Source organism: Diadema antillarum, unplaced genomic scaffold (assembly GCF_040938485.1).
Source record: "Diadema antillarum isolate AM-2024a unplaced genomic scaffold, OU_Dant_1.0 seq00000688_RagTag, whole genome shotgun sequence".
NCBI lineage: Eukaryota > Metazoa > Echinodermata > Echinoidea > Diadematoida > Diadematidae > Diadema > Diadema antillarum.
This window is the reverse complement of record NW_027271593.1, coordinates 1,626,756-1,642,792: the sequence shown is the minus strand read 5'-3', so window position 1 is coordinate 1,642,792 and position 16,037 is coordinate 1,626,756. Positions and strand designations below refer to the sequence as shown.

Genomic DNA, 16,037 nt, shown 5'->3' with positions numbered 1-16,037 from the left:
AATTGACAGTACAGGTTGTAGATAGGGTGTCTACACTTCACTAGTTGGCCTATGACCTGAATTCAGCATGGCTGAATGGTCTTCTGTCATTTGAGCTCCTTTAATATCATTTTAGAAGAGACAGGAAGAAGAAAAGGAAGGCAAAAGAGGAAGAAATTATAAGGAGACTAAGAGAAAACAAAGAAAAAGTATGACTATTTATGGGACGTAAGATTATGGTTCAAGTTATAAAATGCAGATGCAATATTTTGTTTTCAAAGATAAATATGGTGGTTACGCCTTGGGTCAGGCTTCATAATTTTATACTCTTGCCTTGTATTATGGTTAAGACAGTCTATTGTAATTTGTGCTGGAGAATATAATTTGCCAGATAATTTGGCCTTATAGCTTGTAATAATTATGTTGGTGCCCCATTTTTTGTTGTGTCATGGTTTGTGTCCCATTCAACAGTGTATTTCCAGTGTATTTCCAAGATGGCTGCCCTGCCAGGTTTGGCCTTTGACCCTCAGTCCATGGACCATCCACCCTGTCCTGGATGCTCATCATTTCTCATGGAGCCTTACATCAGATGTGCAATATGTGGTCCTCCAAAACTTGATATTTGTCTGCAAGTAAGTTTATACACTTAACTAACAGTGACACATAAACATACCAGTACTACTGGTACTAAGCTGTACACCTTGACTTATTTGCACAATTTGGTTTGAGCATCCAAATTATCAGCAGTCATGAAGGTTTTACATGAAGTATACATATTTTTTATAATAGTTCAGTATTTTGCAGGATTTGAGAATAGCAGTGTAACTACGTGAAGATAAATTTCATAAGCTTGTTATACAGTAAGAGTATTTCACATTTTATGGCAAAACTAAAAAGTTTAAAGCACAGGCCATATGACTGTAATAAGAGTATAAGATGTCTACCGAGGTCTTTATTAATGTCAGAATGGCAGTACGCCATACTTGTGTTTATATCTCATTTAGAGAACTTGTTTCTTGAAATACATCATGCCAGTTTCTTCAGTTCAGAACAGAAGCTTTGATATTTTGTGAGATTGCTTACCAAAGGAGGAAAATGACTTGCTGAGGTTAGCTGAGATATTTTTTACTTAGAAATTGTAGTGGTTAAATGCTGTGATGTTATTGTCCATGCTATTTTTTATTTCAGTGCTTCTCCAAAGGATGGGAGAATTCCAAACATCAGAACATCCATGACTATGAGATTATAGTAAGTTACAAGTTAATTGTGTCAGATTTAGAGACTTCTAAATGCATGCTTTCTTTTCAGTATAATTCCTTGATTTCATGCCTAAATAAGTCATGTAAGTGTAAAGTTGCTCCATATGAGATTATGTTGTATCATAATGTATGTGATGATAATATCTGGTCGTGATTTCATTAAAAAAAATCCTAAGTTTGTTTATGTGCTTTGTCTGATTAGTAGAAATTTAACATAGAATAAGCAATCACTCTGTGCAATAACATGTGTGTAACATAAAATGTACTTAATAAAAAAATAGACATGTAATTTCAATTTGTTAGCTGTTCAAGAATACAATACTACTAAATTAAAGCAAGGTACACCAGACTCCTGGAATATATATATGCTTTGCTGGAGTGATCATCATGGGAACAGTAGCTGCATTTGTGATAAAGTGTTTCATACGTATGATATGTGGATTTCATTTTCTTCTGCCAGACAAACAGTTTCTCTCTGTTTGAATCAAACTGGAGTGCAAAAGAAGAGATGTCACTTCTAGAAGGAGTTTCAGACTATGGTTTAGGAAACTGGTAAGTGACATTTTTCTTCTATAGCACCATGGTGATAGTAGGCCTAAAGTCATTGGTGGCAGCTAACTTGCATTCATGTTTTATCTGAGGAGATAGAAAAGTCAGCGTAAACTATAAGAGATAGTGATGCAGATGTTTGAAAATTTATGAAGTGCACAATGCGCGGTAATTTGCTTCAGATTTTACATTGTCTTCGATGTGAAAGGTCACATTGAAGAAAAAAGAATTTTGACTTTGCTCCAACGCTGCACACTGGCATTGGTCCGACGGTCCAGAACCAGTAAAAATCACTGTCGGACCAGTAACTTCTTCAGGAATTTACCAGTAAAAAAATGGAAAAACTAGGTACCTATTGGTCCAACTGACAGGTTGGACCAGAAGAAAAAATGGGTTAGTGTGCAGTCCTACTTAAATCTTGAGAAATGAAAGCAGTTTTTCTTTTTGTGTTGTTTCAGTCCGATCATAAGTCTTGTTCTTCTTCCTGATCCATAACAGGTTTTCCATAGGGGCTGTATTGCATGTTTGAAATTTGTATTGTGTTCTGTTATTGTTCATTGTGGAGTTGTGTCAGACTGACAACTTATTCATTATATGCTTTCCAGGAAAGCCTTGTACATGGGAGACATACTCCTTGCTTTGTAGTGATTGTTCACTGCAGAGTTAAAAGCATATGAGAAATTGACCAAAATATGGTTTGATGTATTGTAGGGATTAGTCTAGAATAAAAAAGAATAAGATCAAATGTATGTAAGTGTGATCATCAAACTAGAAGTAACAAGGTGCCTTCACAAATTGTTTGCTGGCAAAGTATGGACTTAACCTCATAGTGATCAGTCCCTGATGTAAGGCCTGGTTCAGTAGGATGATGCCCTTTTAGTCAAAGAATGTTTGTCTTGAAATCAGACTTTTCTGTGATAGTCAATAAATAGTGTGAGCATTGTTTTTTAGGCACACATATATCATGTATGTATTGGATGTATGTTTAAACCAGAGGATATTAACATTTGGCCAGGCACATTGTAAGAGCTCAACATTTTCTCTATTTGCTTGTTGTGTCAATAAATTGTTCTTGTTGCCGAGTTTTGGATAGTAGTATACAAGAGTACACATGCCCTCTGGATTTGATGACATTGTTGCACTCTTCTTTGTTCCTTTGCTTGTCATAAAGGTATGATGTATCCAACCAAGTGGCTGGTAAAACAAGACAAGAATGTGAGCAGCACTACACCAAGACTTTCATTGAGAATACCAAACCACCTTTACCAGGTAAAGTGTCCATGAAGTAGTGCACCCTACCCACTGAATAATAGTAATCATAGGTACCTAGGTGATTCTCAGTTGATTTCTTTGTCAGGTTTGGTCAGGTGAGAAAAGTTCACAAACCTACTAGCTGTCTATCACGTAAAGAGTACCTGGTAGTCAGTCCGTGAACTAATCATAAAACTATGTGTATGTACCAGTGCATGAAGTATGCTTTTCTTTTGGAATACTTTTTTACAATGTGATTACAATGTAGGAGAACCAGCATCTAGTGAAACACTAAACTTAGGAAGTGTTTTTTGTGTGACACAGCCATTAACTCATTGATGTATGGCGACATGGACTGAGGGTCTATATGGTAAACACCTCAAGATACAGTCTACATACGGTATTAGAGAGAGCAGTAAATAAAGACATAGTAATTGATATTGTGATGTCAGTGTTTCATTCGCCCAGGATTGTTATTAAGTTACATTTACCTGGTCTTCTTGGCTAGGTGTATAATAAGCGTATACTGTAGTGACAAAACTCAGTATGGTATTAAAAGGAGAATGGTCAAGTAAAGTTTATGTGAGTGCATGTAAATACAAAATAATTGAAGCCATTACATGATCATTTATTGGAATGTGATAGGGAGATGGAAAGATAAGATGTAAGTTGATGTAAGGCAACTTGTCAAACAGTTGCAAGATGAGATGTGGTGAGTAATAAATAAATTATGTAATATCCTTTCACAGTTTTGCCTGTGGCTACGTTGCCTGCAAAGCCTGCCTGCCTGCCCTACAGAAGTAAGCCAAATACTAAACACAAGTATTAGATAATCTTAGGACTTCATTTATCATTACAAGTCTTAAACTTTCCTGTTCATTTCCTGATTACTTGTAGTGCAAAATGATAGTCTGGCATGATGAATTATAGTGGGACATATTCTGTAATAGCATATGAAAGCGTGGTTGGTGAACAGTGTTTTCTTGTGGAAAAACTGTGTGAAGAGCCTAAAATCTTCCATGAGTAAAATGTGACAGGGCCTATGTAACAAGCACACTATGCAACATCTCAAGAATCCAAACCAAAGTACATTTGTATACAATTTAAAAGTCCTCCAACATTGCTAAGTTCCTTAAACTTGTAATTCACAGTTAGATTGAATGCGTCATAGTTTAAAATTGCAATTACCAAATTGAGTGTTACAAAATTATATAGTTATGCTTGTGTTTCAACTAAGGGCCTATTAATGGTACAGAGAGAAATGTTATTGATATGGAGACATTAGCAAGGTGACTTTCATAGTGGGTGTCATGTTGTACTATAGTAAGCATAGATGTGGGTTCCCTTTTGAATCACAAACTCCATTCTTCTGCTAAATTTGTCTCATCAGACTTGCCTCTGCTTTCTACAAATGCCAGTTTTCATTCATGTTTAAGATATTTATGACATTTTTTGTGCTGTATGATATAATCTGAGTAACCATGAGATATTGATGACAAGTGAAGAAACAGGAATTAAACCATGTGTGCGTTTAATATGACTGCTGGATTTTTGTCTCTCCCACAGTGTGTGATGATCCTCCGAGACCTGCCAGGGACTCCCAGAAGGCTTCTACTGAGATGGCTGGTTACATGCCTGCCAGGTCTGACTTCAACATGGTGAGAAAAGGGGTGGGGCTGTCAGATAGATATGAATGGGATGGGGTAAGGATTGTTAGAGTTGAGAACTGAGTGAACATCATGGAGGGTAGGTCATGTTCACCCCCCCCCCCCCTTTGTGCCTCAATTCTGTATCATTATCATTCTTTTCCCCAAGCTATTCCAATTTCTAGTCTTCTACACCCATGCTTCTCAACCTTTTTTTAACCCGATACCCTCTTTGACTCATACATTTTTTTAAATTTTTTTTTTTGAGGCCCAGTTACATGTGTAAATCGAGTACAAATCTTTTTTATTTTTATTTTAGGAAGACATCACAGCCCATCTGTGAGAACTTTGCAGCCCACTGGTTAAGAAGCATTGTCCTACACCATCCCCCCCCCCCCCAATGCCATTCTGTAAAGCAGACATGTATGCTACTCTATCAGGCTTTTTGTTCAGTCTTGGTCATATAATCTGGGCCCCATTTCATAAAAATGTTAGGATAGCAACTTTTGCTTGAATGGTAACTTCCTGTAGCAACAGCCAATCAGGAAGCTGGATTCTTGTCATTACCATGACAATTGTCATTCCAGCAAAAGTTGCTATCATATCAACTTTGTATGTAATGGGGCCCTGATCATTCTCTGCCTTCTCCTTTCTTCGTACATTAAAATCCTAACCACATGACCTAGCTTCAACACTTCCCCACTCGGTGTCTTTCAATAGCTATCTGTGGAGTTTCTGCTGTTTTCATCTGAAAACATACTAAACATACCTACCTTTTTTTTTCTTTCTTTTTTTTTTACACTTGGTGACCAAGCTTAAAGGCATAATTTACCATTTGCAGATGAAACAAAAACCCAGCATTCATGCTTTAAAATAGTTCTTAAATGTGAGTTTGGGATAGAAACAGCCACTGTAAAAATTTGGATCTGTATAATCAATGTTAAGTATTGTTAAATACACAAAATGTGAACAATAGTTAAAATAAAAATGTTTCCAGACTAAACCATCTATAGTTATGGTTTAATGAAAAAATACTGATATCACCGTATATTTTAGGCTTTATTGCAAAAATTTTATATGGTAGGATGTTTTGTGATACAACAGACCTACATGTACACATATACATCAGATGTGATATCTTGAACATTTTTTTAAAATCACTGTTCCCAAAGGTAAACAGGACCTTTAACCCGTTGAAGACTAGTCCCAATTATACTTGACCAGGTGTTTGTTGGAAATGTGTGTAATAGCAAAATCAGCCTGTCCTCAAAGAGGTATTGTCAAAAGATGATAAAATAGTGTGCATTACATTCTTTGTAGCCATGAAAAACACCTGTACTGAATTGTGTCTGCCAGATTGAATAATGTATATAAATGTATGTATTTCATTTTATCTGTCACAGCCAAGATAATGTGTTTCCTTCCCTTTACAAAAGATAATCCCCCTCCCCCCAATTTTTTTTAATGCATGTAACACATGAGTAAAAATGACAATAAGTCACAGAATATATCACACTATAAACAGGTCGGATCATCTCTGTTTATGAATGTATTTTTTCCCTCTCTCTCTGATAAATAGGAATATGACAACTATGCAGAGCTTGATATCAAAGATATTTACTTCCACAATGAGACTGACACGCTCCTTGAAGGTAAATAAAGTCTTAAACTGTACCTTACGGGAACCTGGCAGCCTGTGTATTAACTCTATGGGCATTTCAGTATGGATTGGGTTAAGATGGGAAAGTAAATATGTGTTAGAGAATCATGCTCATTGCAGGATTTAAAGCCTATGATAAATATTGTCTCTCAATCAGTCATTATATGAATGTCTGTGGCTCTCTTGCTGATAACCTATAGTTCCGTTTCCAACCAGGCATTGCTTCATCTCAAACTATTTTGTTCCATTAGTAACACTGATAGCAACTCCCAAAATAAGTAGCATGAGCATTGTAGCAACTGATTAACAAATCGCCCGCCATCGACGTAAATAAGCACTGAATTGATCAGTGTTTTAGTAGTAGCCATGGCAAAAAAGATCATGGGCATACATACTCGAGCAGGAATTTCATGAATGTGAACATGAACATTATTGTCCTGCATGATTTACTGGCATAACAGATAATCTGTTTTAATAATATATGAATTCATTGCTCTTGAAGTAAAAGCAGCCAAAAGGTGACTGATGAAATCATAAAAGAATAGGAAAAGAATACAATGATGTATCAGTGCTGCAATTCTTGAAGGTTCTAGGTTGAAATATTCTTTCTTGAATGCAGTTATCGTCTTCAAATGAAATTCAATTCATGTAATGAGTGTGAACAAAATATGGCTGCACCAGTTAGTGGTATAGAAGCTTCGAAATTTATTCAAAATGTCTATTGATTTAAAGTAGTTCCAAAAATCATATGATGTTGTGTGTATTTTCTACTCTTGTTCTGATTTCTTCCAGAACTCAAGTATGCCACTGTGGATATCTACCACTCCAAACAAACCGAGAGATATCGGAGAAAGCTGTAAGTCATGTTTGAGATGCCATCAGGGATGCATGGTGGATACACATTGCAGTATGACTCTTGAAACAATGATAGGTATCATAGTCAGCTATAAAAGTAAAACTGTGATAGATTTTGAAAGTGATGATTTAAGATATAAATGTCATCACCATCGTCATTATCACCTGAAGTAATTTCACTGCGTCTTCATCCTGAATTAACACAAGTTTTGCAAGGATGAATTGCTTTTAATGCAACATTATAATTTATGATGTCATTAGAATGTAAATGCACTTTTTTTTGCATGTTGTTTACACAGCGCTTCTGGTGTGTAAAGAAATGCATTCACATGTCTCAAATAACGTTAATAGATGTGTGTCAGTAAACTTTGTCTAGTTTTATACTTCCTGAAATATTTAATTTTATTGTGCATATGATTTTACTTTCAGAATTGTGAGAAATTTGGGCTTGGTGAACCTCCTCAGACACCAGAGTAAGTCATGAATCAATTTGAGTGTGTTGCTTGCTGATTAGTATACTTTGTTTATTTTGTCATTGCCAGTCATGTAATTTAGTTGTGGTTGTAGTTCACTTTATTGACGTTTCGTTTTATCATTTTGTGTGTAGTGTATGTCGTCTCCAAGGTGTTAATCACTAAGGCCCCCCCCCAAAAAAATTGTTGCATTGGCGTAACATGAGATTTTCAAATAGGGTCGGTCGGGCGGATTTTTTTTTTTTTTTTTTTTTTTTTTTTTGCTATCTGCATTTTACGTGTATATAAAACTCATGCTCAGCTCAGTAAACAGTTACAACTGCTGCACCGAATGTGCTGTGTTCATCTATTCTACAAATCATTTATGAGGCCGATATTACTGGAATTATACCCCTTCACAGAATTTAAAGATGTTGAAATCCCTATCCTGAATGTTTTCACTTCATATTTTACTATTTTGACGTAGATAAGATAGATGCAAATTGACCCATATGTACGATCTTTTCATCGCACACGGCGATCTCTATCACAGTCCCACATATACAGATTCGTGTAAGTTCTCCACACAAGAAACCTATGGCAAAACTGTGCACAATACATCGCAGTCTGAATGCTACGTATACACTGAATAAATCTTGTTAGAGTACGTGTCCGTGTTGGAAACAGATGACGTACTGATCAAGGAAGGCTTATGCGAGGCGCTAGATCTCTCCGTCGTACATCCGATATCCCCAGAGCCGTTTCCACTTCCGGGTTTGTGCGATCGCGATCGCAATCAACAAGATATTTGATATTGATAGCAAAAAAAAATAATAAAAAAACATGGGGTCGGCGGAATTTTTAGCGTCGGGCGGGTTACGCCAATGCAACAATTTTTTTTTTTTTGCCTAACTTGTTCTCTTGAAAAGGGATGATGCTTCTTTCTCACTCTGATTGTGTTTCTCCATCGCACATTAAAAAAAATGGCTTACAAGTTCAAATCTAAGGTATATATCATGTGCAGTTATCCTATGAATGTGTACAGTTAATATTTGAGGTATGATGGACAACCTATTAAGTATGCTATCCTTCTAACAAAATCGATATTTCAGCAATTTTTCTTTTCCTCATCCAACTGTTTGCAGTGGTAGAGAGAACACACAATCAGGCAATCCGTGACATGCTGGAGAAAGTTCGTAGACTGTGCAGACTTCACACTCCTGTGGCACATGACAAGTTCATAGAGGGCCTCATTTGTAAGTCATCGTCTTTTCCGCAGAATGATCAGCTTGTTTGGACCATCCATATGATGGTGTTCAGCTGCTAGAAGTAGTGACAAATCACTTTTTTGTGCTAACTCTACATGAGTTTTACCTCTGTTAGATAATTGTGTATTTTGAAGAATTCAGCATTCAGCATTCCTTCAGGTGATTAATGTTTATCTTGAAAAGTGTACATTTACTCATGTGTTGTAACATGATCGTACAATATGCAGATAAACACATGAAGAGTACTCGAAAGGAGTGTAATTAAAGAAATTTATGAGCAGTAGCATGTTGCAGTGCTCTTGATGAAGTGGTTTTTGTCTGGGGTACCTAAAGTAAAGTTAATATAATTTCGGTGTGAAAAGTACTGAACTCATACCAGTGATCGCTGTCTAGTTATAGTACTTTTTGCGTATTTTCTTTTTTTCTTTGAAGATGAACAAGACCTGAAACAAGAGATGAAGAAGTTACAGGAGTACAGGAGAAACGGCATCAAGACATTTGTCGGTGAGTTCTTGCAGAAGAAAGGCACACCACTGCATGAATGCCATCTCAAATTCGGATCTTCTGACCACCTACTTTGTGCATGTGGAACAATTAATCTTGTACTGCATTTCCAGCAATTTCTTTGCAGTTTTCTTTGTTTTTTGGCCTCTCTCCCTTTGCCATTTAACATTTATGTACTGTTGATGTGTGCAGTTTGTGAGGGGAGATTTGATATGATATTAGAAAAAAACCCTACTTCCCTGAGCTTGGTGAGGGATTTTAGAGTGTGCTAGTGTGATATGTCAACAGATTGCTGTAGGAAATATTCCCATTGCAATATCTAGTACATGCTTCTCATGAGAAGATGTCAAGTAGTTTACAATGAATTAAGGAGAAGGAAATGAAATAGTTGGTAAACTTTACAATTACTAAAATGCATAGGTTATGAGATAAGGAGTTTATTCACCGTTCACTATCACCATTTTCCCCTTCCCAATGTGGTTGATGATTTTTCCCCGCTGTGGTTGCAGGAGCGGAGGTTTACAATCGTTTGAAAGCGAGACGAGAGAAGATGAAGGAAAGGAAGATCCTACTGACTGAGGTGTTATCCGTCACGAGGGATCCTCAGGCCTGCCAACAATGGCTGCGTAGACAAGCTCTCCTGTTAGTGGCTACTCACAATATCTTCACTTGTTAATGTCATCTCTGTCTGCTCACTGTGTAGTTCTATTGAAATACTGTGGGATTTGAAAGTCCAGGAGATGTCGGTTTAAATCATGGGCAACACAAAGGGAAATCTGTTTGACTAATCCATGCAATCTGGAAATTAAAAACTGAATGAATGTTGTTACTCTTCCATGAGGTTGATAGCTTTCCCTTTGTTGCTCAAACTTGTAATTGGCCATTTCTTTTGATATATCGCGCCTCACCATGACATCCTATGGTTTGTGTAGGAATCACATTTATTTGCTTGCTGGTGCACAACTACATTTTTAATATGCAACCTTCTTTGCACTTAAGATGTAGATTGTTGGGTGAGTATAGTCGTACACTATATGAAGCATTTTATATTTGCTTGATACAATATCCCATATTTAGTTCATACTCTTCCAGCAGTCATTGCTTTCTATACCAAACATCAAGAAGCAAATTTTCACTCCTTAAGAAGAGAAGAGAAAGAGTCAAGTCACTTTAGTGAAAGGACCCATAACAGAAAAAGGTGACACCTGTGACAAGGTCCATCACAGTGTAGATGTGTTGCAAAAGAGAAACCCAGGTGAAGAAAATATAACTTCACTTTCTTTTTCCACAAGCTTCTGATGTAGGGTCAGTGAACAGTGTTTGAAAACTGTTTCCAATCTTTGTTTTGTCTCTGCCAGAGAGGCTGGTCACAAGGAGCTCCCTCCAGTACTACCACCATCAGGTAAGGCTTCGTGTCTATCCCAACATGGTACCATCAACTCTGAGATCATCAAGCTGCTTTCACTTAGAGTGTACATGTGTGAGATATTGGCAAACTTGATGAATGTGTTTACAATTAACAGTTTACAGTGGACTCCTGTTATAATGATGCCATGGGGACCAGCAGTTTTCTTTTGTTATATCGAAATGTCATTATAACTGAACTGCGGATATTGCTGCGGCCTGAATTGTTACTTCTTTGAAACTGGAATTTTGTTATAACAAACTGTGTTCATTATAATGGGAGTACACTGTATTGAAATGTTGGCTTAAAATGTGAAGATGAGCACATTACTCACTCTGAGTATGTGGGAAATTCTTTGGGAGAAAAAAACCCACTATCATCTTGAAAGTGAATGCAACGATGTGAAGTAACATCAAGTTTTGTTCACCATGTTGTGTTGTTCTTAAGGAACGATATATCAAAAGGAGCTAAGATGTCTGCTCATTCCGGTTACAAAGCATAATGGTAACAAGAAAACCAGTTGATTTATCACCATTTCTTCTGAGTAGTTGTGGCTCGAGGTTGCATTTCATTTTCTCATGTCACAATGTTCAGCTCGCAGGCAGACCCCTCCACTGGACCTGACTGGCTTTGCTGGATACGACAAGCTATCAGACACTGAGAAAGAGGTAACTGTAGTGTTATAATTTCTACTCTTCTTTCATAGCTGAAGCAATATATAGTAGCAGCATTTTTCTTTTGCTATTTTTGAGGGTGCAAAATTGAATTTGAGGTAAATTGTTAACAAAACAAGAACTGTAATCACTAATGTCCAGACAGCATTCAAACTCACCCGCTTCGTCAGCATGACTGCTGTCACTTGAAAATATTTGTCTCGAGGTGAATTTTCTTATTGTGCAATTCGATAAGATACGTATGTGTATTAGCATACAGAAATGAAGCTATAGCTGACTATGAAGCATTACTCACTTGGACAGGTAATTAACGCTGACAAGAATCTAAACTGTTGCTGAAACAGTCACATACTTGTAAGCCTGCTTTTCATAATAAACCATGTATGGAGGTGCTCACCCTTGTCTTCAGTTCTCAAGGCACAAGGTCTGATAAATGGACATGTTTTCTGTAGCTAAGACTGTGACTAGCAAATTTGACTGTGACATAGGCTATTACTTTATGCCAGAATGAGCTGTTTGTGTGCTAGGCCCTCTTAAAAGCGTTTCAGAGAAGCATTGTTACCTCTACAAGTTTAATCCTGATCTTTCTTTTTCCTCCTCAGCTCTGTGCGTCACTGAGAATAATTCCTGAAGCTTACTTTGAGTACAAGCAAACATTCGTCAGCGAGGCTCAGAAGTTGGGGTTCCTGAAACTGAAACAAGCTCGAAACCTGATAAGGATAGATGTTAACAAGACACGAAAACTTTACGACTTCTTTGTGAAGGAGAAACTCATCAAGTCCTCCTGATGTTTGGCATCAGGTGAGAGCAAGAAATTCAAAGTACGCTGGATTGACTCGTGTGCTTTTTTATTGCTGTAAATCAACATCTTTGGATTGGATTTGGATCCATCATGAGGATTGCCAACAGGTGCAGCAGTGTGATTTTCTATTGCTGCTAATCAACATCATGGAAGTGGATTTGGATCTGACAGGTGAAGTGACCAGTGGTGTTCATTTGAAGTCTCACTTTGGTCAAGTCACTGGAACACTGAAATCTCATTTTTTTTTAATATATCAAGGTTTATGTGTCTTCAACTCACAAGGAAAGTGTTAAGACTTTTTAAAGTACATCATCTTTGACGTGTGTCCAGCTTGTGTGAAATCAACTTTTGGTCATTCAGTTACCTCATATGATGGAGCTGTTGCTAGATAACCTGTCTGAAGATGTGTGTGTATGTGTGTGGACACTGGGGCATCACACACCAGCAGACTAACAATAATCCATAACTAGGGCCCCTCATTATGCATGGCTTCGATTGTTAGCAATGAGTATGCGTACTGTAGAAGCCGGTATTTTTCGGAAATTTCAAGAATCATTGTTATGCGCGAGTTTCACAAATGTGCAAAAAACCTTGCCATGTACAGTGAAGTGAATGAGCAAAATGATAAGCCTCAGTGTCAAATCGCAAAAATGTCTTAGACCTCATTCCTGAAAATATCTGTATGCAAAAAATAACAGCTTTTTCAGTATACATACAGATATTTCATGTGAATTGTCTGTCCTAGCTGTGTGTGACTTGTATCATGCATGAAAGAAGTGTGACATCATGAGAAAGTCACTTTAGATAAAGGTTGTGGTCGAATCAAGTGTTGCTTACAATCTTACAACTTGTTATTAAGTTGACAATAATTAACCGAATAAAATGAATCAATAAAACCGATGCAGGAATGGTATTTGAACAGTAAATATTCTTCAAAGGATGTGTTTAAGTTTTCGAGATCTGTAATCCAGGTAAAGTCCATTTACGAGCTTCGGCTACATGATGTGTGTTTTCTTAGACATTGGTCAAGTCTCATCTCTGGATAAATGGGAGACTCACCTGGGTCCCATTTCATAAAACTTATCAATAACAAGTTACGATATTTGTTATAAGCTACAGAAATCCTTGCATCTGATTGGCTGAGAGCAAATTTGTCATAGAAATGTGGCAGTTGTCACTGATAACAAGTTTTATGAATTTTTTATAGGACCCTGGACTTTTCTACTATCAACTTCTTCCCAAAGTAAAGTTGATGCACAAGTCTTCAAGTGTTCCCACTTAACAGTATTTATGTCCTTCGTACCTTATAGCAGTACCAGTAGCCTCACCTCCACAACCATCATTTTCTCCTTACAAATTTATACACTGTTGAGATCTTAGCTTTTCTAGACTGGATTTCTGCAGAGCTGTGTGCAATAATACAGAGAGGAACCTTGTTATAACAAGCTTCCTAGGAACACTGAAATTTCCTTGTTTATCATCTCATTATATCCGGGAATAAAACAAAATACATGTAATATAAAAGGGATGTGACCTTCAAAATAACACTATATCAGAGGTGTCTTGCTATATACAACCTAATTTAACAGGGTTCTGCTGTATATGTAAAATTTTGTTTTCTTTGACCAAAAATCAATTTTATTTTGAGCATATGATATCTGATAGGTCCTAGAAAGAGGCTTTAAATAACCTTGCAGAAATGATAATGATGTCCCAGCAGTTTATGGATCACATTCACACGCTCACCATGCAAAACAATCACAAATTCTCACAGGCATGTAAGACTGTCATACTGAGCATGTCATCTTTGCATGTTATGACAACCGATTCATCCACTAATGTGATGTCAAACTTGCCATGTAAAGCAGTTGGCTTTTTTCCCATGCACATTCATACACCAATTACATGACATTAGAATAGGTTCGTTTAGTGTTTGTATGTCTGTGAAGGTGTCTTTAAAATCGCAATGTGAGCTTTAAGATGTAATAAAATCCTACACTTAAAGTCCATTAATTTGGAGCTTGTCACACACTCTGTGAATTACTTCCCCATGTGTAATGAGCATGCCTGTATCTGCTTACAGCCAAGTACTGTTCGTAGTGATGTCATAATACCAATTGATACTTGGCATTGTGCCAGCATGTTGTGCCACATCACATGCCGTACACGAGATGCATGGTTCACATTTGATAATCAAAGCAGTGCTTTGGCATGAGAAATAACCCAACAAAATCACAAAAGAAGTTGTACCTAAAAAGACAGAGTCACAGTGAGTGAGAGCAGAATGGATAGATGGATAGATTAATACAGATAGATAGATGAAGAGATATAGAGAGAATAAGAGAGAGAGAGAGAGAGAGAGAGAGAGAGAGAGAGAGAGAGAGAGAGGGGAGAGATGGGGATGACACAAATACAAATCATCTTTACCTCCACATTTCTACCTTTTGAAACTTTTAGAATGAAAGTTAGACAATGCAAGAAATTCTGGCCACCTTACACTACATACATGTACTAATGCCATATGCCTTGAGGCATAAGCAGCAATCTCAGACACATGAGGGGAGATATTGATTGACACATTGCTTTACCCATAGTAATATGTCGCATCGCGATATTTGCATTTTCTTGGGAAATCTCTCCTCCAAGATTACAAATACAATTTGAAAGGAGTAAAGTTATTTTACCAGTGTTTACAAAGTTTGTTTCTTTCAAGAGAAATCAGGTTTCCCTGTTTCTGTCACTGTGTACAGAGAGAATGAAAAGTCCGAGTGAAATCTGATTGTAATCAACTTGAAGATTTTAACAGTGGGTGATGGTATAACAGACCACCAGACAATTAGAGCTGCCATGATACTGTTCGACTTGATTCCCCCCAAAACTTATGCTAACATGTTGCTTATGTTCACTGCTTTGATAGTACACTTGTAATTCCACTCTAATTCTCCCTATCGCATATAGCTCTCCAAATCTGAACGTGTGTGGCACTCTAATTTTATTACCTTTAATTCTTGGGAGATAAACTTCGGTTATGAACGCGTGATGTGTAAATGTGCGCGTTCATGCACATTGAACGCCGAAGTACTAGTATTCACAGTTCGTATTAAATTCTGTCTTATAATCTGTCGAATAATAGAGTTATTTTCTAATCTGTAACTTTTTGATGTATGGGATTCTTCTGAGAAGCGGCCCAATGCTGGGACTGATGCAAAACAACGAAATTATGGAAAATATCTATAGATGAAGGACGTGACGTGGGTAAACCGCAAAACCGGAAGTGCACGTCCCAAGAGCAATCGATCAGATATCGGTATCGCAAGGTGATATCGGCTTGATATCAGCTATATGCGATAGGCAGAATTGGGGGGGGGGGGGGGGGGACTTTAAAGGGGGAAAATCCAGTCCGTATATAAGCTAGTCTGATAAGAAAGAGTAAAATATTAGGAATTCAACAGTAAAATTTTGATCAAAATCGGGTGAAAAATATAGAAGTTATAACAATTTGAAGTTTCACTAATTTTTGAGGAAACTGTTCTTGAACGGTCAATATGAATATGCAAATGGCAAAGTGAGCATGTCATCCTCTCACAACTTGTCATATATATGTGTACTGTAGTTTGTACATACCAATTTTGAAATTTCCAGTTTTTCATCAAATGCAATTATGCCCGAGGCTCAAATCCTGATATATCTAACTGATCGTATTCTGAAGTTATTCAACCAGGAATAGCATCAT

General features: G+C 37.1%; 1 protein-coding gene across 1 annotated transcript; it reads left to right on the top strand.

Annotated features, from left to right (window-relative positions):
- The first annotated feature begins 450 nt into the window (after positions 1-450).
- On the top strand, positions 451-12,408 carry LOC139737284 (transcriptional adapter 2-alpha-like). Its single transcript, XM_071647959.1, has 15 exons — positions 451-611; positions 1,168-1,227; positions 1,699-1,790; positions 2,959-3,056; positions 3,788-3,838; positions 4,605-4,696; positions 6,264-6,336; positions 7,137-7,200; positions 7,629-7,672; positions 8,797-8,907; positions 9,352-9,423; positions 9,933-10,065; positions 10,782-10,825; positions 11,423-11,496; positions 12,105-12,408. Exons 1-15 carry the CDS (start codon positions 474-476, stop codon positions 12,288-12,290), a joined length of 1,332 nt encoding a protein of 443 aa, XP_071504060.1. The 5' UTR covers positions 451-473; the 3' UTR covers positions 12,291-12,408.
- The last annotated feature ends 3,629 nt before the right edge of the window (positions 12,409-16,037 follow it).

Excerpts from the sequence above, each read along its gene's own strand:
- LOC139737284 (XM_071647959.1), top strand. The coding sequence starts at position 474 with ATGGCTGCCCTGCCAGGTTTGGCCTTTGACCCTCAGTCCATGGACCAT. Across the intron at positions 1,791-2,958 it reads GACTATGGTTTAGGAAACTG|GTATGATGTATCCAACCAAG; the intron begins GTAAGTGACATT and ends CTTGTCATAAAG. Across the intron at positions 8,908-9,351 it reads GTTCATAGAGGGCCTCATTT|ATGAACAAGACCTGAAACAA; the intron begins GTAAGTCATCGT and ends TTTTCTTTGAAG.